General features: G+C 42.0%; 1 protein-coding gene across 1 annotated transcript in view; it reads left to right on the top strand.

Moving 5' to 3' along the window:
* Nucleotides 1-574: 574 nt before the first annotated feature.
* T265_10678 (hypothetical protein) overlaps nucleotides 575-23,546 on the top strand; it is a gene marked incomplete at both ends in the record, with an annotated part of 75,460 nt that continues 52,488 nt past the window's right edge. Inside the window, one exon of the mRNA XM_009177132.1 lies at nucleotides 575-2,066. Within this exon, the coding sequence (XP_009175396.1) occupies nucleotides 846-2,066 (1,221 nt within the window). The remainder of the gene's footprint in view (nucleotides 2,067-23,546) is intronic.

Below are 23,546 nucleotides of genomic sequence, written 5' to 3'. Positions count from 1 at the left end.
TGGAAAAAGTTAAGAACCGACTGACAGGTCACTGTTTCAGAAAGGCTTGCCAATCGGTTATTTCGTCGTTTTTGTTAGGCGGCTAGTCGTGTCGGACAAAATAGCTAACCCAAACTTTCATTGAAATTTGTTCATTATATTGTGCGCATTCAGTCGACCTTTCGCCGGCCCTGTGTGTTAACGATTATGTCACACCGTACAGTCTGGCTTATGCTGTCTACCAGACGTATAACCCTCAACCAACGCATACCGCTGTTCACGCATGGCCCATCCATGATATCTGTCCAGCCAATCAGCCAACTACATGTCTCGGCCAATCACGTAGTAGATGGACCACGGGCGTCTTGACCAAGCATATTCTCACCCGGACTTGAGTAATGGTGACTTGAGCAGTCTGTGACACATTGATTAATCGACATCTAAGCTCTGGTTGATAGTTTACCTTGTGTGCGTGAGTGCTAATTGGAGACCTGTGATTGGCCGATAAACAGAATCTAGTAGGCGGCATCGCAATCATTAAAAGTCATTTCACAGTGTGTGTGCAATCGGTTTGTGCGTGTTTGCACAATATAGTGCGGCGGCATGACCACTGCGCACGTGTTCTTGTGTGCAAACTACACTACTTAGTTATCTGCGTTTCGGTCAGAATCAACGTCTCTCCTGTAATCTTACGCTAAATGCCGTGGTGAATTGCGTCGACAACACACCCACACACACATACACATCAATCTTGTGGTGGATTAATCTGTCAACGGTTTTGCAGCACCTACACAACGGATCCACAAAAAAGTCCACTGATTTCCGTGCGCTCTAGGGCTCGGCAAATAAGTCCCGTCCACTTTGAAATGGAGTCTGAACCAGTGGTCGCTGAAATCGAAACGGAACACATAGAATCACAGGTTGTAGTGGAGGATAACTCTAAAATGGACAGCAGTATGATAGAAGCAACAGAACCAGCGGTGCATTTGGCAGAGCTAATCAAGGTTGACCAGGTCAACCCTAATGGTCTGGAGCAGAACGAGGAAGCTGGCTCATCAATGACAAACGACAGCTCTTCACACATTGGCAAACACGAGGATGAAATCCACCAATCTGAATTTTCGGATATAGTTTCTGGCGTGGCTTCCGACGCTCCCGCCGTCTCTCTAATCCAAGCCGAGATCGGGGACCAGAAGCCAGTGACAGACACTCCACAGCCAGTGAGTACAAATGATGAGACCTCGACAGTGGGACAGTGGGATGATGGTGTCCCTGTTCAGCGTGGACTACAGATGGGTTTGTGCCAAGATACCCCAATACAAGAAAAAAATCACGTGTTTGCTGCAGGTGAACACGCAGTAGATGTTCCCTTGGTAGTTGCTGCTCAGAAATCACCGGCTACCATCACAGTATGTCCAGAGCTACCAGAAGGAGAGCAAAATGAAATCAGCACCAAGTTATTTGAACGTTTGGTGAATGGAATGGAAGTGGAGGTATCGACTGAACAAAAGGATGAAGACTTTACTGTTCAAAAAGGACTAGCAGTAGCGCAAGCTGGACAGCTAGAAGTGGACCACTCAGACCTCATACTTCGTGAAACTGACGAAGCGGATAAAGAGGTCTTACCGGTAGTAACAATCGATCCTATTTCTGGTGAAGAAATAGCAGCTGAGCTGCCAAAACCCCCAGAAGAACCGGTGGTCATGGAGCAAGAGACACAACCAGAAGTTGAGTCTGGCTTGAAAAAATCCATATCTACTAGCTCTTTAGAGAAAGCCGCAAATGGCCAAAAAAAGAAACGTCGACGGTTCCACTTCAGTTTTCACCGAGGCAAAGATGTTAGACATCAGGAAACCAAGAAGGAAGACTCCCTCGATCGGACAAGCGAAAGATTTTTCGGAACGAACGTTAAACATGTTTGGGAAAATCTTTCAAAAAGCCTCAAACGGAAAGAAAAACCAGCTGCAACGGTAAAGGTGAAAACACGACCACCAAGACCCCCACCTGTATCTGCGAGAGTTGATGGGAAATTCCAAATTCAGGGGGATGAACTGGACCAGCAATCACTCCGATCACTTTCGGGAGTGGTAAGTCACTGGTTACCACTGTTTAAGAAAGCTTTTTAATTGTGATGTACATCTGAGTTTGCTTAGCGCTTCCCCGCATTATCCCCGTCCTGATGTTGGATGTTACATGGTCAACAGCACGAGCTACCGGTTTGCCTGAACTGTCCACCAGTTAGTTCAGTTCACGTGCCGTAGTAAAAGCCATTAACAGTGCATTCGCTATGGAAATAGCATCCCTTTATTGCCGTCACAACTTAGTGAATAGTTTACACCAAATCCAGCGTACCTATATGGAATATGGAATTATGGCTATTAGCTTATTCTGATAAACACATCTAGGGAGAATAATACTCAGAATGACCAATAAAACAGCAATAAAAGTACAAAAGACAAATGCCGGATGAATGTAGTTTGTTCTGAAACATCCTCGGTTGAAAATCTGGCGAAACTCAGTGTTGAAGAAATTTTGGGCTATTAGCTTATTCTGATAAACACATCTAGGGAGAATAATACTCAGAATGACCAATAAAACAGCAATGTTTCGGGGAAGTGCGCACGAGTGCTGCATTAGTTTCTGCCTTGTATACTTGGCACCTATGCTGACCGTATTTCCAGTCACGTGCTTTACCGACTATTGCTCTCAGTCGTGGTATGTGGTCTTCTTCTCTCAACTGCCAAACAGCCAATCGATCGTACTATTCCTACTATTGTCATTCAGAGTTAAACTCACACGTATTTGTGTGGACACACGATAAATTACCTTTGTTGGTCAGGTCTATATACTTTTTTGATGGCCGCATGACTGGACCGTTCACTATGAATCCTAAAATAAAGGGAAATTCTTTTGGCTGAACTTAATAGATGTTCCCATTAGTAACACCTTTCAAAATTTACAATATCTGCAATTCGTGTTCACTGCAGAGAGCCGAAAAGCGAACAGACCCTCCCGGCAACTCCTTATTGGGATCCTTATTCCTGCATACAACACAACGCATTCGTAGTGTGCGTTACAACAAATAAAGAGTCACTTATCAGGACGTTAGGGTAGTCTAGTACACTTCTAGATCCTCAGTCATGTTCAATCTGCGAAATACTCATAATACCCTTGATGTGTATGCTATCATTCTCCTACGGCCTGGAAATTAATTTGAATTGCCACCTTTTGTTGTGCATTGAAGCGATTTGAACATTGAGTTCCCAGTCGGGTGTAACAGAAGGTAATGTGAAAATCGCTGCAAAGTTGCAGTAAAGATTATTATCCCCAGTGCAAAAGCGAATGCCTTTGGATTGTTTCAGTGAGTACTTAAAAATCTACTGGTGTAAAAATATCTAAATCTGACAGAAGAGGTTTCTACGACTCAGTTGTCTTGTGTGGTTACTCAAGATTCTGTCCCTCAGGTGGTCTGATAAAAGTAAAATATTTGTGCAACTCGGTGCTTCTATTTGAAATTCCTGCAGTTTTGTTGAATATGGCGAATAATCTTTAGGCTTGGTAAGAATGTAATCAACGGTGAATTCTTTCAGTAGCCGCAGAGATGGACGGATATGTGGTTATAAGGAAAAACTCGTAAACGAAAGCCAAACCCGTAGTTTATGCACATCTCTGGTATTCATGAGTGTGAATCAGAACCTGTCACGTGACAATATAAGCGTTGATATGCACAGAAAAAAACTCTTTTACATGTGAACGTTTTAGCGAAAAACCAAAAGTGGCTGATTGATTTCAGTTAACTACCGACTGTTGCATTTTCGTACTCAGCTCATCCGTCAGGCATTTGTGGTTCGATCCCAAGCTGTAATTTGTTTTCAGGTAGGAAACAGATGTGTAGTGCTTCTGTGTTCTGTAAAATCAGTTTGAAGGAGAGCGCATCGTGGTGAAGCAGCAGCACCAAAAGGATTAAACAGCTGCTGTCAGCTGCAGTAGCGTCTGCTTATAACCGAGGAAGTAATAGTAAAATGAGTGTTGTACTGCCACCTGGAGGCCAGGCAGCAGGCATCATCGCAATACTTGACGCTGACCGATTGTCCAGGCAGACGACGGACATGCCCATGAAGGACAGTTTGACTGTGCTAGGGTAGACTGTTTAAAATTGTCAAACGAATACTCACAAAACAGTCTAGTGTTCCAGCAGGTGGCGCGTCCCAGAGATAAATCTGGCGGTGGATTGGAATACGGCAATCAAAGGACGGTAGTTGTACATTGTACACGCTATATTAGCTAGTACCACGTGGGTGGAAATTCCGTCGACGTCCAGTCTGGTTTGTCAGTGGTGTGAAGTGATTTAGGAAATATAATAGAGAAGCCTATCTATGCTGAAAAGCCGGGAGCCACTCTTCAGCTGTATCATCCTCACTGGAAACCATCAGCTTAGAGCATCCCACGAACCTCCAGAGTCTAGAACCCGCGACCCCCCAGGCAAATAGTTTAAACATTAACCCTTCAGCCAGGAGTGGCTGATCAACAGTGTGATGAACTATTACTTAGACAGTCACGGGATCCATATCACGTGGTCACAATTTGATTGGCTCCTTCAATAACAACCCGCTGGAGATTATCTGATGTTTCGTGAAACGGACACTGTTGATGGTTCCCAAAATAAGGAAACTGCTGTACTGTGCTTCTCGATTTTTCAGCGTGTCTTGGCTTCACTTACAGGATGAAATTCAATTCCCTTCCGTTGAATGGTTATTAGAACTACGCTACAGTTTATTCAAACACTGCAATACACTCAAAAGTTGGCAGCGGAATTGTGCGACGAGTTGAAATGAAAACTAGGCCCTTTGTTACACCTGACCTATTCAACGAATGAGTACTGCAGTCTTGTCTTGCCAGACCCTATATGTACTTTTCAGTATTACGTGTACCATAGAATGCAATAAAAATCGTCCAGCTGTAGCACCCTTCCCTAGCTGCCACCCTATATGTACTTTTCAGTATTACATGTACCATAGAATGCAATAAAAATCGTCCAGCTGTAGCACCCTTCCGATGCCTAGCTGCCATGCAACCCGAAGGAAGCACGAGGGTTGCCCAAGACAGGGGAAGTTGAGAGGCAGAGGTCGGGTTCGAACCACGAAACTTCCGGTCAGTAAATTCGTGCCCCCAACCACTTGAGCCATCTCGAAATTCGTAAGCTTGAATCGATCTTTTTAATAAGATTTACTGTAGACTTTTCACGCTAAACCAAATCGCTGCACTTTCCCACATCAAGCTTCAGAATCTGAATGCGCAGTAATTTCTATGTCAACAAACTAATATGATGGAACCAAGTGATAGGTGCATGCTTTAGTGCCGCGCAGGATTGGGGTGGACGTTATCAAACTAGGTACGGTTTTGAAAGTTGGTCAAACCTCACTCTGTGGCCAATATGTTCATGCGGTGACTACGGTAAGCTTCCATCTCATGTTGCATGGAGTGAGCGGGGTGAACACATGATACTTTGGGTTGGAGGGATCGTCTAAGGCGTACAGCTGACTTGATTTTATACGTTCTAAAGATCGGAATTAGAGAGTGCACTCGGACTGGTGTGTTAGTTCAAAGCGCTCCGTCTGGCAATTGGGCTCAAGATTTAAGATTAGAAACTTGCTTCAACTTAGTTTGAACGTGTAACATACATCCGAGTGGAACATAGTGCTGGAGCTGACCGTGTGCATTTTCACAAATAGCGTGGTAGCAATAAAACAGCAATATAGTGTTTAACCTTTTCCCTGCGATTTCCCTGCGGAAGCACACATCATTAAGAAATACCGTCCATCCGGGAGATGATCAATACTATGTTACTTAAAACGAAATGCTCGTCGGTATCCTGGATGACACTATATACTGTATAAGTGTCTTCAATTGCTGTCAAATCGCTACCGGGATGGTGGTGTTTGGTTTTCACTTGGAAGGTTGCTTGTTTAATTTTGAACGACATTCTCAAGGTGGGTTGATGACAACAAGTAAGAAACAACTCCCAGTACTTTCCACCTCATCGAGCACAGCATGATATTATTATGAGTCCACAAATCACGAAACCTTATGAGTAGACTAACTGTCGGTCTGGTTTAAGGCTGAAAGACAAACTGAGCCTACAGCAAACGATGCTGAATACACTTGCCTTTCTTTTATTAAATACACTTCATGATACTGAAGCACTGTACCAGTAGCTGAACGGAATGAAATTACAAACAATCTTCGTCGTTCTCAACTAACTTCTCACTTTTCACTTTCCCATGGGACTTCACTGAATAGCCTCATTTGACTTTCGTCCGTTTCATTGCATCGCACATTTTTGGAGAGTATCCTCCCCATTTACAGGTGAAATTATTCAAGAAAAGGAGAAACCAAATTTTTCTCCAATCTATCATACATACCCGTGCCAAGTAGAAAAGTTTGACAGTCCGAGAAGACTCAATGGTTAAGGCGCGAACTTACCTGCTAGATGGTCTGATGTTCGAACCCGACCTCTGAATCTTGACTAATCCTGTCTATGATTGGGCAATCTAGCAATATCTGAGCCATCGTGCTTCTTTTGGAATGCACAGCAGCTCGGCACCAAAAGGGTTTTACAACTGAACTGGCAAGAGTTCCTGTTGTAACTTACCCGACAGATGAACGGAAACAGGACACTTAGAGTATTCACTCCAAGAGAACCATCACAAAAAGCATTTTGACTGGAACCGTTCTAACATCGTATCCCGTGTTTTTACCTGCTTTTCTAGAAACACACTACAAAGGAATTAAAGCTTTCCGGTGAATTCTGTACTGTTTGGGCAGAAGCTAGCTTTGTTTGACGTAAACATTTTTTTAATCCGATCTACTCAGCGGCGGAGCAGTGAGGACATTGTCTCTAATACGGAAGCATGTCAATCATTTCGATCAGTTAGCTTTACCTGAAGGTTAAGTCCAATATCTTGATTACTTTCATGTTTTCAACCGACCTTGAAAAATGTAACTTGTGATCCAAACTGATTGACAAAATCTCAGGTCGTGTTTGGTCCTGAGATCCATATTACTTTCGTTAGAGAATCGAATATTAGTGTTACCCACGATGTATTTCTCAGCTGTTTTCTAGCGAGCCGATTGATCCTGAGGAGAAAATTTTTCTAACAACAGTTTAATCAAGGAATCGATCTTAGGAATAGTGACGAGGTTTTCAAAATTTTAACCCTGAAGTAATAGTTCCGAGCAAAGTAAAAAAGACTTTTTGAATTTCTGCAGCTGTAGTGATTGGGTTGGTTGATCCTAGACCAGAAAGTCCCTCTGTGATCAACAAATTCAATGCCAGAAATGCCCATTTTTACTCCTTTAGCTCTGTGAATCATAATAGGCACATAAACAATTAAGCTATAACAACTTGGCGATGTTGATACAGCCACCGATTGGCCGGTATGACGGGAAGTCACGCTGACTCGATACAGTGTGTTATTCAGGGACTGTCCAGCTGAAACGAGGTGTTTCCAATTTTTCAACGTAAAATTTATTTTAATTGGACAAAGTGTGTGACTGAGCACACGACACGGATTGCCACAATAGTAAAACATGGAGTTACACAACAGTGCATCAAGAGAATTAGGAAGTGACCAGGTTACCCTATGTTCGTTTAAGATCGAAAGAATAAAACAGACTAGTGAGGTATCCTGTACATCAGATTATTCTGGTCATTCGTGATCATTCCCTGCTTTGAAGCATCCACAGTTCCAAAACTGAAATTGATTGCGTTTATATTGAGGCGGAGAGTAAACGGGCAGCGTGCAAAGTGGACATCCGGTGCATACTTCTACAGAGTAAATTTCCGTCAGTCACAGGCCGATGATCCCATGCGCAACAAAAGATCTCACTTCGAAATGATAAGCAAGGGTAACGTTGTTAGGCGACAGGCTTCCAGTTCCTTGTTAGCTGCAAAACATAAAAGACCACCTTGGAATCTTAAATCCAGTAAGGAACGTACAAAACATGCATTCCTACGATCGTAATCAATACATTTCAGAACTATCATGATACTATAGTTGGGCACCCTCTATTAGAATTTTGCACCTATCTTGAAACATTCTGGTTGTCTGCAGCGGCCAAGGCCCGGATAAATTTTATCGGAAATTCTGGAAAGAAACACAGACAACGTAATCCTTTTGGTCAGTTTACAACAAAGCCATATGTGTTCACGTGGATTACACTACTCATAAGGTTGCGGAAGCCTGTTGCTTATATTCAGATAAAACCTAAAGCTTATGATTGTGCGCACAATATATTAGTAGAGCAAACACCCATACATTAAAAGCCACCTAAAAACACAGTGATCATCCAAATGTTAACCGAACATGTGAATAAATTGTCATTTAATTCTGACTGATCATCCATGTAGCAAAATCCACATCGTGATGAGTTGCACGACTGTGAAAAACTCAGACTCTGTCGGGACGGAACAACGCTGTACAGTGTTTCGTTCATTTATTGGACACCTGACGAGCAATCTAGCACGGAAACCAGTCTATTTTGTTGTCGATTCGGTTCACACGGTTCGTTTGCACCAAACGACCAATCTGGCTGAATACTTCACCGGATATAGTCTAGTGTATCCTATTAGACCGATATCTTGCTAGGATGTGTTGTTCGTCCACAAAGCTGTAAACTGTTCTTATTTTTGATAAAACGACCTGTGTATTGTTCTACACTTCAGACTTAGGTAGATGTTACCATGAGGGGCTCATCAATACAATGACGTTATCGCCTTCTCCAGGCTTTGTCTCCTTGCGTATGTTTACAGCCCAATGTCACATGACCTGGTTAGTCATCCGTTAGGAATTTATGTGCGACCAGCGCCGTTGAATTTACCAGACAACATTTAGTGCTATAACTTGAAGTGTGTGACTAAACCGAGGACACCCAAATCTGTTAGCGAGAAGATTTGGGAAAGAAACACCGTAACTATTACACAGATAATACCTGATAGCGAGGGCATTTCGATCAACTCCCGAATTCGGTTTGATGACGTGAAGATGGCTGTTTGTGATAGACGGCTAAACGTGATTGTTTGTTAGACTTTTGTTTGCCCCAAATGGTCCATCAGCATTAATGAACTCCTTCCTGTCACAAAGTCAGTTGGTATTCACCAGTGTATAGAACTTATGATACACTGTATTAACTAATTAACAAATTGGTAGTAGTAGTAGTAGTATTGGTAAAATAAAATGGACGTTTTCAGAAATATTCGGACATACGTGTTCTGAAGTAAATTCAGAATGCTACTTATATTCGGGACATGTGAATCAAGCATTGCCCAGTGAGTGGACTTCACTCAATTGTGACAGCATACAATATCTGCTTTGACATTACACTGAGCGCGAGTAGTAAACCGTGAATAGATTTGACGTAGAAAGGCAGCTGTTGGTCTAATAGCATAACCCACGAAGTAGCGTAGCTGAACATCAGTTTCTCTTATAACAGAACAAACCGTTTTCTGGCCAAAATATTAATGTGGATAAGTATTATGAGTAGGACAAAGGCTTAAAGGACTTTGGCAATGGCGTTTCTTATTCACCCCTTTGGAGAGGAGTGTTCACAACCGGTAAACTTCGAGGTCAAGCAAGATTTGACGTCTAATTCGTTTCATACCGATACATGTTCTGTCCAAAGACCAAGAGTCTGAGTAGCAAAACAGAAGGCCTTTAATTCCTAGAGGAGCGGAATCTTCGTTGGCCAAATGACTGAAAAACAGATCCTGGAGAGAACTTGTACACAGAAGCTTTCGCCTAGTATCAGTGTTCTGGTCAGTGTCCTGACCAGATGATGAAAAGTCCTCAGTTCAACCAAAAGTAAACCTGCGATCAACCACTGCAACTGGACTCTCTCAGGGACAATGGAGCATTAGTCTGAAACAACCTGGGACAAAACGGACATGAACTATAGGATGGAATGTGCCCATTAGTACATGCTTTAGTGCAGGGAAATCACCGCATTCGACATCAAATGGACTCAGCCTTCGGAGGTCTTGGTCTTGTTACACCAACTATCAAACTTCGTGCAAGGAATGCTATTTACCATATCTTCACACGGGTCGTACCCAGTACTAAATAGAATAGACGATTTTTAAAGACCTGTCAACCAATAAAGCGAGCTAGAATGCTGTAGCGAGAGGTATTAAGTTGACATTTGAAATCATTTTGGAGCGCAAACAGTTAAGGGTAGTTATTGGCTACTATCCGAATGAATGTAAATAAACTGTCAAAATGAGTAGCGTTTACTTTGCAAATGGCCAAAGTAAAAATTGCAGGTCCTTGCTAGAACATCTGTCGATCAACAGCAGTTCATGACTTGGGTTTAACAGAGGATGAACATTTTTGAACAGCTGACTGTAATTTGAAACTGTAGAAACTTCTGTTTGGTAAAAAATGATCGACGTGTGGTGAAAACACGCCAATATTCATGTGCATAGTTTACTAAAACCCTTGTGTTTCTTGTGCCAAAGTGAAAGCAACGCAGACACGAAAGCAAGTATCTAATTCTTGAAATGGAGCCGGAAGCTTGAAAGTCCCAGGCATACATTAATCACAATCAACGCAAGATATGGATTCTTTGGTTAAAATATAAGTTATGCCATATCCCGTCTACGTGCGGGTCGATAACAATGCTCGTGGACGACCAGTCAACTGTTCAAACCACTAACCTGGATTCATGGTTTTAGAAACTCTCTGGAATTCGGTGGGATGCGCACTACTGATTATTTCAAATAAGGACGAAGAAGCTGTAACGTACCTCTCAGCTTTTCGGCGTAGTTTGCATTAGCGTCAGCAGCACAGTTTAAGTTAGCTTACATGACGAAATGTGCATTGTTATATGAGTTAATCAGACACGCATTCACAACATTTTCTTCACTAATACTGGAAAATGTTTTTTATTCGGCTATTTTTTCATCTGTTTAGGAATGATAGGCTATTGCAACGCGGACTAGGTTGTTAAGTTGGTCGAATTACAGCCTTTCTAAGAGTCAGCCTCGATCCACGTACCATCCTAGTATGGTGTAAGAAACAACGTTATGCAGACAATTTCCTGCTCATTGTGCTGAGAATAGACCGCTGCTTAAAAATCTCTGAACAACCTCCGCGGAACAACGTTTACGTGCCAGAAGAAATGTGGGCTTGACCATATCGCGGCCCACAGCAAATGGGGGCACAAAACTCGAGCAACAGTCTTTAGCTAGTTTTTTTCCATTTCGGTGAAATATCCGATAACACTGGCTACATTTCTCAGACTAAACGATTAGGTTCCGGGATTGAAAAACAGTAGAAAGGTTTGGATTTAATAATTGGGTCTATATTTAGGTTACAAGTTTTCATTTAGGGTCTTGTCTTCTTTGAGCACAGATATCTGACTATAACTTTGTAATTCAGGTGTTCTAGTAGCAACATGCTCGCCGAAAGCAGGATCAATCAATGAGGTTTGCAGTTTTCGGAATCAAAAATTTAGGTCGATAGCATTTGTTCTGGGTTCCTCCGATGCGGCACGTGAAACAGCGATATAGGGTACAAAAGATTTGCTACCATTTGGCTTTTATGGCAGAAACCTCCAAAAATATTATTTTAAAAAGAATTCGAACTGTATTTTGAAAGGCGCTATAACTTGTGATAAGGCTCTATATGTCGTTTTGTGCCGCACCAATTTCATCTGAAATTTCTGCCAAATAAAGCATGCTCAGATAGCGATTGGCACAATATTACACTTGGATTGATGCGTTTGAACATTCAAATAATGACCAACGGTTTGGAATTTAGTCACATAACTGCAATTAGCATGTGTTATTTTACCAATGATTCTCACTTGAAGCGGTAATCTGTGCGTAGCGTGTATAGTTTCCGGTGGATAATTTTCTCGCACGGAAAGTTTCTTTGTCTTTGGGTGCGACGGCAGTCCCGTATATTTAGATATGCTGTCTGCTAATTCGATCATCGAATTTTGTGGTAATGCGAAATCGATCCGAATCGATCACTTTCTAAATGACGGCAAATAGCGGCATTGTGTTTTGGTCGTCATAATCCAACTTAACTGAGACACTTTAGTGCACTTACGACATATATTTAGCACTTCAGTAAAATGAAGAGTATGATCAATCATTCGAACAATAATTCTAAAATCTCAAATTTATTCGACCAGATACGCTGAAGATAATGTAGGGAAAACTCTATATTAAATTATCCGTGAGAGTGATTAGTAGCTTCGTGACTGCACTATTCTGAGGTCAAGTGGAGTCAAGTTTATCCGAACGCTGATTGCCCATTTTGCGTTTCCGGCAGGGTTTCTTTCAGACAAACAGCTCCAAAACCCACCTGGCATAGTGAACTCGTTCAGTCAAAGTTTCCTAGGCACCACAGCACACAAGAGCATTTCTTAAAGACTCTTCCAGTAGCTGTTGCAAAACGAAGCTAACTTAGGGATTGATTGCGAGGATTTTGATGTCCAATTCAAATCATAATCATCATCATCATCATCATCGAGAGCATAACATCGATTCTCAAGACTAATGTGTTGCAACCGTGAAACCACGATTTGTTTGGAAACCTCAGTTCTGAAGAGAAGAATAAAACCAAGTAGTGAAGGGTCCTGCTACTAGCCTATTACAATAATCGTGATGTACATACACCTCCAAACGCTCATTCAGGCAGTCTGGATGACAACTGACAAGAGGAATACTACTGATATTGACTATCAGCCGTATCTTGCAGCGTATTTAGCCGGGCACTCTCCATCCTGAAAGGCGAGTTACGCCGACAGCACCCAGACCTTTGCAATCTCTTTTAAAAGTTAAGCGCTGGCCACCTCTCTGCTTCCGTGATTGGGTAGGGTATTCGCTTTGACGAACGACGGTTAGGTATGCACGATACATCTGCTGATGGTGGACGAAGTCTTAAATGAATGTTCTTATTGCACAACCAAATATTTTCTCATAATTGCCTTCTAATTACCTATAATGTCCAATTCAGTTTGAGATATGACAATAGAAAGTCGGGCACTGCGTCAGTTTGTTGATAACTAAAAACGACGAAACCGGTCATGGCCTGGTGAAGAGTTTTCAACACATTTTTGAGCAAAACGTTCCGTCTGATCTCCAATACTTACGAGAACGAATCAAATAAGGTGAGACAATAGTTGTCAAACACCTGGAGACGCTTCAGTTCCGCCGCTCGCGTAGGTCAAGTCTCACAACTATACAAAAAACAGTCCATACTGTAGCCCGACACACACCTCCCGCAATGATGCCATAGGTGCCTCAAAATGAGGTGTCTCGAATTTGTTGTTGTTTCGTGCATTGACCCCGTCTGCCTCACTACAACCGGAGTTAATGCAGCTTCCAAGATAAGTAAAATGTTCCACCATTTCGAGTGTCTGTCCTTGGACTGCAAGTGGCGTTTTTAATAACTGGATGTCTAGTTCATGTCGGTTCACCAAAAAAATATGTGCCTTCTCTTCGAAGACGAGAATGACGGCGTCTGCATATTCTAGATCAACAAGATGTTTGTCAGTAGCTATTTGAATATCAGGATTTCGAAGACCTTTTACTGTTTGTCTCATTATCTCGTCGATCACTAAACTAAATAGGAATGTAGAGAGTTGACGTCATTGACGCACACTACTTTGTGTGCGTGAACTTTTAGAGGGCTTTCATATGCCTGGAAGTCTCAGAGTACAAAAAAATCATTGTGTTCACAAAATTTCGGAATATTTCTCACTGGACAAGCGTGTTGAGGAGAACATACCGGTCGATCGAGACGAATGCGCCTTTGGAAATTCAGGAATACTAAAATTGTGGGACATTTCCACGTACAAAGTCGCGGTGATTCTCCCAAAGCAACCCATATAAGACCGGAACTGCTGCTCCAGTCAGTGTTTTACGAGCCATCATGAGGTGACGAAGAACTGAGGCTAAGAAGCTCGTTATGACTGTAGTCATGCTGATCCCCTCGTGATTACCTCAGTTCTGTCGCGGAGAGTCTGGTCCTCAATGTAGTGTGACGATCTGTGTGCCTCCGTGACCCACTGAGCTATACTAGGATTTTCCGTGTAACACTCGCTGGTTCTCTCATTCCAGGCTGGTCAATGGCTAGAAATCTGATCAACAGTCTCCTGTCCCTCCAGGTTGAGGGTTGGAATTTGCATGTTGACCTGTCCCTTAAGGTAGTAGTGCACTTGCATTTCCCCTCAAACACCGTTGCCCTGCGATTAGGCTTTTGAGCCAAAAAGTTTGGTGGAGGGCAATAAACGTACCCCTGTTTGGGTCAGAGCACCGTAGCACCGTATGTCAACCCACATAAGCTATGATACCCACAACGAACAAAAACGACACAGAAGTGCGCAAGCAATCCGATTCATTTTTACTGCGTGTGTTTAGTTAATTTCCTGCGCGACTGCTGATAAGCTGACCCAGGCTTGTAACACATAATTGTAATACATTCAGTTCAGATTGTCAACCTGTAAACTTCGTGCCATCGATGAGCTCAAAAGAAAACAAGTTTGATAAATGAAATATCCATTGAGTCAAAGAATAAGTCTACGATTGAAAAAAAGGGTATGAACCAAGAACAGCGACGTGACAAGCACCGAAAGTACCTAGTGCTGATTTAATCGCTCGCAACACAGTCGATCGCGGAATAGATTTTGAGACAGCCAAATCAGTCAATCAGTGAGTTGATAGAGGATGGAGGAATAAGTGGTGATCACTTAGTTTGACCGAAGAATCAGGTTGCAATATATGGTGAGTAAGCACTGACAATTTTTGCAGGAGACATTTGCATCAACAGCGTTGTTAAGCCCTGACAGTTTGCTACAGCGGCTTCAACAAAGTCTGTGAGCCATTATTGGCTGGTATCCACCAAATCCCGTGGAGCAACCTTTCTCTCTACCAACCGAATGCCAGCATAACTGGATGTTATCGAGCTAAGCTGCCGTTAGGTGAACATGAAAATGAGTGTCAAGCATCCATGTAGGTTAGTTTGTTAGGATAAATAATTTTCCATACGTATACCTAAATTACAGAGAAATCTCTGTTTAGATGATAATGGAAACTGAGCAAGCTATAAACGGGACATACCCTTGTAACTTATGAGGAATGCAGAGAAAAGTTCGGGCTTTGGGAATGAGCGATTTGGAAGAAAGAACAAATATGAGTAATGTCTTTCACTCTTTAAGAACCAACGTGGTGAGACCACTCCTGGTTCTCCACATCAGTTTTTCAACAAGGACCGTATATTGACCTACAACATGGTGACGTCTCCCCCATGAGATTTCGGTAAGGCGGCATGCTTTGACTATCAAGTATGCTTGCTGCTAAGGGGTTATGAATTAATTTTCGGTCGAAGTTTCTGAAACAATGCGCATTAATCATTTTAATGATTGTGTGGGCTAGTTTTTATTGATACAGAGATGGAACTGTTGAGTCTTCCCATAAAATAATCGGTATTCTGAGTTTGCTGATGCCACAAGAGTTTGCTTGGTATTTTATGGACCTCAACTAACAAGCAAACAAGATTTTTTACACCCATACCTAGTGCTGTAATCTGTGAGATCTTGCCCTTATACAGTCGTTCAGTGTACTTCCCTGGTCACTGTGGTTTGATATTCTTTTTCCTGGATGTGAAATCACTGATATAAACTCACTGGGCAAGCAAACCACCAGCCTTACATAAAATCCGAGAGCCGAAAATACCATATCATAGTCATAGTGTGCAGAACGCAAGACGCTGGCTTAGGGGGACATTTCGTCTGGTTCCTTGAAGAAATGATAAATTTTGACTCCAGGAGGGTCTTTTGGTCTATTTATTATTCTTCCTGTGCGCATAATTCGGGATAGATAATCTCATAAACTGGACCATTTCTGGTCCGGCTGTCACGCAGACTATCCTAAAATAGACAGTTATCGTTTCCTTGTATTGCCATCACTGAGGTGTTCTTGAAGAATGTTTATCTAGAACAGACCAAACAAGTACATGATCCGTTTACATTTGGGAGACACATAGATACGAAGTCACGATATTCTTGGCATTCAGTGTCGTATATTTTTTGTAGGAGGTCTTAAGTTCCTTTTGGTTGGCAGGTGAGACAAAAACTTTAGAACTACAGAAGTTTAACTTTTGCAAAACGTTTAGCAATTTGTGTAGCACACAGTATTGACAGCTGAACTGGAGTGTGAGGCACATTTTCACGCTGCGCACCAGATTAAAATACTTAGTCAGCGTGTAAGAATTCTTCTGGATGCGCAAACAAATTCCATTATGTACATTCCTTAAAATGCCTGACACACAGCTGAAAGACTCACAGTTTTGCTAGACTGATATCATCCACAGGCATCACAAGCTACAACGCTGCACATTCATTCTTCTAAATGCCATGCTCTTTCAGTTTAGTTACATTAACCTATAAACTATATCTGCCTACCAGCCTCTGGTAATATTTCTATGCTCAGTTCCCAGGAATTCCAAATAATCTCAAACAATGCTGGTGAGGTTTGTTTCATTTAAGGGACTGCTCAGTCGCCCAAGGTATTCTGGAAGTATTTATGTGGAAGCCAACGTAGGTTATTTTCTGCTCAGAACGACCACCCGTATAACAACCGGAGTTATGACTTTGTAATTGTTCTTCTGCGTCTTTCTACTTAAACAACCATTCCTTTGTCGGACTTGCTTCTAGAAAGAAGGTCGTGCGGCAGCTGTTTCATAAACGCCGGAGTTCTTTCAAATTTCACACTTAACTAACGCGCTCGTCGCTTTGAGCAGTAATACATTTTGTAAGCGGAAAAGTGTGGCCAATCAGGATTGGCAGAATGCAGGGACAAATATTGGAACGCTTATTCTCTCTAGGGATTAATGTCGAAGTCGTTACTATTAAGAACGCAGACGTGAGAACGGATAAAATCAGATCAACTGGCAGGCAATCACTGAATAGCGGAAATACGACTGGTTAAATTTGATACCGATCGCTTTCCGTGAAATTGCTTTTCAATTACTGAAAAAGTCATACTGACATATTATCAAACCAGCAGTGCTCATTAACGTTTGAACGCAGTATCGCGATCCAGGCGGAACTTTATAAGCAGCAAGTGAGGGCTCCTGAATTAAACAGATCCCAGTTGTCAAAAATGGACAGACTAATAAACACGAGCACATATTTTTATACAGCTAGATAAAAGGTACACTTGTTATACGGAAGATGGAGTGTCTTGTGAATCTTTAGACTCACTATCCAGGCCGGTTCTTCGACACCAAAATTTGTCCTTTATTTGTTATCACGTGCCTTAGTTTTGTTAATCGGTCGATCACCATCACTTTGAATTTGTGTTCGATCGGAAAGTCCAACAGGTAGAGTCTTCAATCCAGGAAGATGTTCTCTCTGTTTTGTAATATATGATGAACTTTTTCAAACAGTTTAATAAATTAACATACTCAGACATTCCTGAAATATTGTCTTGTTGAAAAAGCCAGTTGATCTCTCAGCGGATGATATGGCATAACTTTTACTGGTCTATAAGGTAAAATCCATCATTCTGTGTATGTCTGTTCCCTTGGAGCAAGCCCTTTAGTGAGGGAACTCAAGTCACAATGACTTGTTCTCCTGCTTTTCCTAGTCACTCTCTACTGCAATATTGTGGATCACCCTTGAGTAACTATCAGTATATGAGAATTTTTCTCAACAGTGCACATATAACCAGTGAGAGAGAATATATTACATGGACAGTCCCTTTATTCAAAATGGTATTCGGCTGCTACAAGATCCCAGCTGTGTCATCGTCATCACTATCCAGGGTGATTATAAGCGGCTTGAAAGAGGGAAAAATCGTCTCCTGAGAACAATGTGCACAAATGAGCCTGAAGTTCTCGTAATCTGAACAACTGAAGTTTCTCAGACCTGTATTTACGTACCTATTTATCAGCTCCCGCCTCCAACGCGCAGCTGTCTACTCTATATCCCTAAATCATCGATGAAGGAGGCGGTTACAACCACTGTACGACAAGTAAGCGGTTCTTAAAGCTAATAAAAATGGTGATGATGATCTTGATGATGTCTACTCTTCAACCTCTGACAACCCCTGCTCACTGTGATTCAACCATCAATGCTACCCCGGAATGCTTCACACCAGACTCACACCTAGTCAAATATGTTTGTTATTGAATTCCAGGTAGGACTCACTGTAAAATAAAGTGAAAAAAGTTGAAAGCAAATGATTTAAGTTTACCGAAACGTTGGCAAATTGAGTGCGTTTGATCCCCTGATGTACTATGCGAGCTTGACTGTTAGCTTGCAAACGTCTCATCATCATTCGTGTAGGTCCCTTTACTACGCTTTACCAGGTAATAAGCGGTTTTAAATAAACATTTGGAACGACGGTACCACTGGACACATCCGCTTATTTCGCTATTCCGCAAATCAGTGGGTGTGTACAATAACTGAGAGATTCCACATATCGTAGAAAGCTTATCTTCTCGAAAGTGTAAGGAAATCAGACTAGAAATCCCTGGATGAACTTGTAGAGAAGCTGGCAGCGACTGTTCTTCTTTCGTTGACATTAGAGTGACATGTCACACACCATCATATTATTGGATATCGGTTAGCAAGAATCGTGTCCAGTCGACGAACTGGGGTGTTTATTTGAGCGTTTTTATGAAATAAGGTTCACAAATTTGTACCCTTTGGACACTCTTAGTGATATGAAGCAACGATCCGTAAGGGCTAAATTTAGTTGGGTTGGGCTTTCTTCCGAAGTTGCTGAAAGTAATGAATTCATAAAGGGTGCATCTCTGTAACAGTCTGATTGACAGTAACCCACCAACGAAAGAAAAATGAGCATTTCAGACGAATCTTACATCATTGTCCGGAGGGATAGATTACAAAAAATCCATGTCTGTACTGGCAGAGTAAATAATGCTATATTCTTTCGAAGGGATACTACTTACACGTTTACTGAAAACCCTTCGAAAGCTCACGGCCGGTTCCGTCCTCCTTTGAGCTCTTCAGGTAGGCGCTGTCTCTGAGTTGCGTCAGGCAACTCATATTGAGCGTGGTTCACCAAATGCTCTCATTTGCACAATAGTTAGGCCATAAAGGGAGATTAAACTGAAAACAAGCTGGTTCTCTGTTTTGTGACATTCTTAAACTGAATACGTTGCACAGAGGCCACTTCAGGTTTGTGCTGTCATTTGTTGTATTTTGCGTGAGTCCAACGGTGTCACGGCACATTTACTGGTAAGCCTTTTGCGAAACATGAAACAAAGATAAAGAATAATGTACCAGTAGAAAAGGCCAGTGTTTTGTGAGGTCACTATCAAAAAACGGAGTGCAAAGTACTGACTAACTGAACATCACCGCCGGACACACAAATAACAACTGGTCTATCAACTACACTATTCGCCAAATCACGCATATAGGCATGCATAGTGGTGTTCACGAAAAGTTGGTTGGGATTACCTACATGGATGTGAATGTGTAGCTGGTTTTTGACTCTATAGTGCCAAAACAACAACAAATGATCCACATCGCATGCCCGAAACACTCGTCCCAGGTTGTTGTCCCGCTTCTCCTTGCGTTTGTTCCTGTTGGGTTCATGTTTTAGTAATGTTACCGACAAACGTGATCTAAAGTAGATTGCATGCATCTGCTTCGCTAAGGGTGAAAACAACACTTAGTTTTTACCAGCAATGGTATAATCTGAGCTCTGATGCCAATCTTATACGGATCGGAGTCGATGAAGCTTGAGTAGACTAACACAATCTCAGAATTTTCCAAGGTTGTATCTCCGTAGCACCTGTCCAGCTACATACAACCTATGACAATCAATGAGCAGTGATCTCAAAACATGAAGTGACTAGCTTTATGTCATCTAACAGAGTAAGTGAGAACCTGAAAACCTCCATGATATTGAAGGGCCAAAGTGCGTTCTTGGAAGTGTGCCTCGGACGGTAAAACTTTGATCCGACCTATCCAGAATTCACCGTTCTAATTCGTGGTAGTTCTCATCTGACCAAATGAACTTATTGTGTTGTGTTCAGATATCTAAATTCCAGTGTTGGTTTGCATCCAAATTCAATTATTTTCCGATGATTCCTTGTTCACAAGACAGCTGCAACGCAACCCATGCGTAATTGTAGCGCAATAAGTTGAATAGATGTGTGAACTTAGCGGGATAATCGAGAATTTCAAAACATTGACGCACAGGCCACCAGAATACTGTATACATGTTGGTAATGTGTTGGAATATTGGTAGTTCGAGTACATTGGTTGGTAATTGATCAGGTGGCTGTTGATCTGTTCGCCGAGCTTGGCAATTGGTTTGCAAACGTTTCGTCACCATTCGAGGAGACATCTTCAGTGCGCTGTTGGTTGGGTAGTTCCTCTCTTCGTGCCTGCGTTTATATAGTCTACAAAGAGCAGCCTTTGCGTTGTAACCTGGATTATGATTGGCCCGTTCTTGATCTGTATTGCGTCGTGGTCGGCTTCTCTGTTGGTTTGTGGCGTGCCTCCTATTTTTAGTAGCCTGCTGTTCTATTGATTTCTTCTTTCAGTCCTTGTTCGGCCTTGGGTTCTGTGGTTCTGGGTTTCCTTTGTCCTCAGAGGCTGGTAGGCAGGATCAATCTCAATGTGCCTGTTTATTGCTCCACCAGTGGTGTACCACGCCTCCTGTATACATGTGTAGTAGAATGACCACGTGGTTGAACCTGTGCAAGTTAATGTCAATTTTTACAACTGAGTGAACGAAAAAGACGTCAAGACGACTGTCGATAAATCTAGCGATGGCAATCAATGACTGGAAAGGCATCACTGGACTTTCCTCCAAACTTTGCTGAAGCTTCTATCCCACTGCCACTCTCCAGCTGAAACCTCAGCCTGACTAGTTCAGATCTTCCTCGTCTCTACCGGTGGTGTGTTCCTATGCCGAAAGTACATTCCAAGGAGTCAGCATTACGATGTTCACTTCGCTATTCCATCGTCAAAACAACATCTCTGTGGGGCAGTGTAGGACCCCCCTGGTTAGTCTTGTTGGTGCCAAGTTGATCCTATTCCTCCAAAAATCCAACTGACACAATCGTAAATCTGCCTTGTTGGCCTCATGCACTTCCTGTTATGGTCATGTGACCTAACCTACTAGGTACATCACTGTACCAGCCAACTGGTTCTTGATGAAGGCACAGAAATGTATTTGCGTGCATGTAAAGCATAATCCGGTGAAGAAACCGGAACTAATTTTTGTTGTCTAAACTTGAACTGAAGAAAACATGAGATTTATTCTGTGAGAAACTGTATGATCACTAGAAGTCAATCCATGTAATTCCCCAGTTTACAGTTTCCCAGCTTATTCCGACTCCAAGAGGTCCTCGTTTTACGTGGTGCTATTTTAATCACTATAACCTGTGCTTTAAGCTTCAGGTTATAAATAAAGATTGTAGGAAATTTAACCTTGATCGAACCTTGGTGGTACAAATCACCACAGAACTGTTCTTGTATTCTGTGAATCACCATTTAAAGTTTTCTGTAGAATTTCGGTGATTCCTTTCCCCGAATACCACAGAGGCCTCTAACTTACGCTTCAGATGCAAATTCTGAATGGGTGACTGCAAATGAAGTGTTGTTCAGTTGATCGAAGCTTCACGTTTACGCTAGAAGAGTGGATAAGAGAATGACTCCAGTTTCTGAGATTGCCCATTTCAGGACGTGTCCTCTATATTTTCAGTTCCAGGCTGTTACTTCTGTTACATCTGTTCATTATAAAACTAGCTGTTGACTCATATTAGAGTCGCAATCGATTATGTGGTTGATGAAAGTCCGCTCTTCTCCGAGCCCATCCGGCGAACCACGTCTCCGAGTTTCTATTGATTTTCCTTCGTATAACCCTATACTGCATGTGGCTAGCTTGAGTGTCTGTGGATGTGGTTCATTCATTTGCAGATAATACTGATTTGTAGTCATTCGCTCTCCTGGATGAGCGGCTTTCAAGTCACTAGTTGTTGGAACGTTAGATCAGTAGATGCACCAAAACATAGTAAGGACTGTAAGTATTATGTGGATAGCGTGGGTCGTTTGATGCAGATATATTGAAATTATCCCAGCACCTAAACAGAACTTAAGAATGTCACACAATGTCATGTTCCATATTAATTCTACGACGTATTGTAATCCTATGCTTCTCAGAAAGTGGTCTCATAAAGTGTTGGGATGGAAAACGCTGGTGCAAGGGCCTATGTGGATCATCTGCCACGACTTCTCTGATTACTACATTTTGAGACCAGTATCTGTGGTAACCGTACCTCTAACATTAGCCAATTTACACTAAAACCCTTAGTCTCTTTGTAAACATCCAGATTTCTACTTGATGCCCTGGTGCTAAATCGCACACATCACAGCTGTTTGTCAGGCGAAAACAGTAGATGATCTAGTGAAATTATACACATATGTAACCGACTTATTTTGAGGTCTCTTGAGAGGGAATGAAGTTTTAACGTAAGCTTAGCCAATTTACACTAAAACCCTTAGTCTCTTTGTAAACATCCAGATTTCTACTTGATGCCCTGGTGCTAAATCGCACACATCACAGCTGTTTGTCAGACGAAAACAGTAGATGATCTAGTGAAATTATACACATATGTAACCGACTTATTTTGAGGTCTCTTGAGAGGGAATGAAGTTTTTAGTCACTCACAGGGATTGCAGGCCACGGTGAGAAGTTACCTGTGGATCTGTTCATCACCGAGTTTTAGTCCCCTGTCCTCTTCATGTTGGCATTTTAAGTAGAGGAAACTTCTCCGACATAACTGCACCAAAGAAGTCCTTAACCCCATACCAAACATACCATGAAGCAAAAACCACAAGGAAAAAGCACAAGTAGCATCTAAAAACCGTGATTTTCGGTGTTAGCGACCTCTTCTTAGTTTTAGTTATTTCGGTATACTACCGATGAAAAAATCGTTTTTTTTTCGGCACGACTACTACTTGAGCACAAACTACACACACAAGTAAGTTCATTGATCTTAATTTCAAAGAGGTCAGGAAAAAATGCGAAAAATAAGTGTGACTCTTAGACTGACTCCAAGCATGAAAACAAGCTAAACATTTGACTCAATTTTTTCAAGTTAAAACACAGTTAACTGGTTCAAAACAGAAACTTTCTAACAACTACCACAGTTTCTATGGGTGAAGGCACATCAACCGACTGCATCTAATTTAACTTTTTTTGGTATAGGCGTTTGTTTAAACACCTGCTCACCCACTACCCTACGTAACTGATGCGACAAGCTGATCCTCACTTGTCCCTGAGTACGCCGCTGAGATGCTCGGTGATCATATCCGGGTTTTACTGTCAGCTAAAATGATGGCAGACAAATGCTTTTGGTCCGGAGTTTTATGATGTTTTCACTGTGCACGTTCTGTTTCAGAGATGAACGATGCTAACTACCTGACTCAAAAGTGCGACGGAAAACAATCTGGATAGTGCCACCGTGACCAAAATAACTGATTGATTGGATGAGATTTTGTAAGCGGCTTGAAGG

Source organism: Opisthorchis viverrini, assembly GCF_000715545.1.
Source record: "Opisthorchis viverrini unplaced genomic scaffold opera_v5_393, whole genome shotgun sequence".
Lineage (NCBI taxonomy): Eukaryota > Metazoa > Platyhelminthes > Trematoda > Opisthorchiida > Opisthorchiidae > Opisthorchis > Opisthorchis viverrini.
Note: the sequence above shows the minus strand (reverse complement) of the source record. Positions and strands in the feature narration are given on the sequence as shown.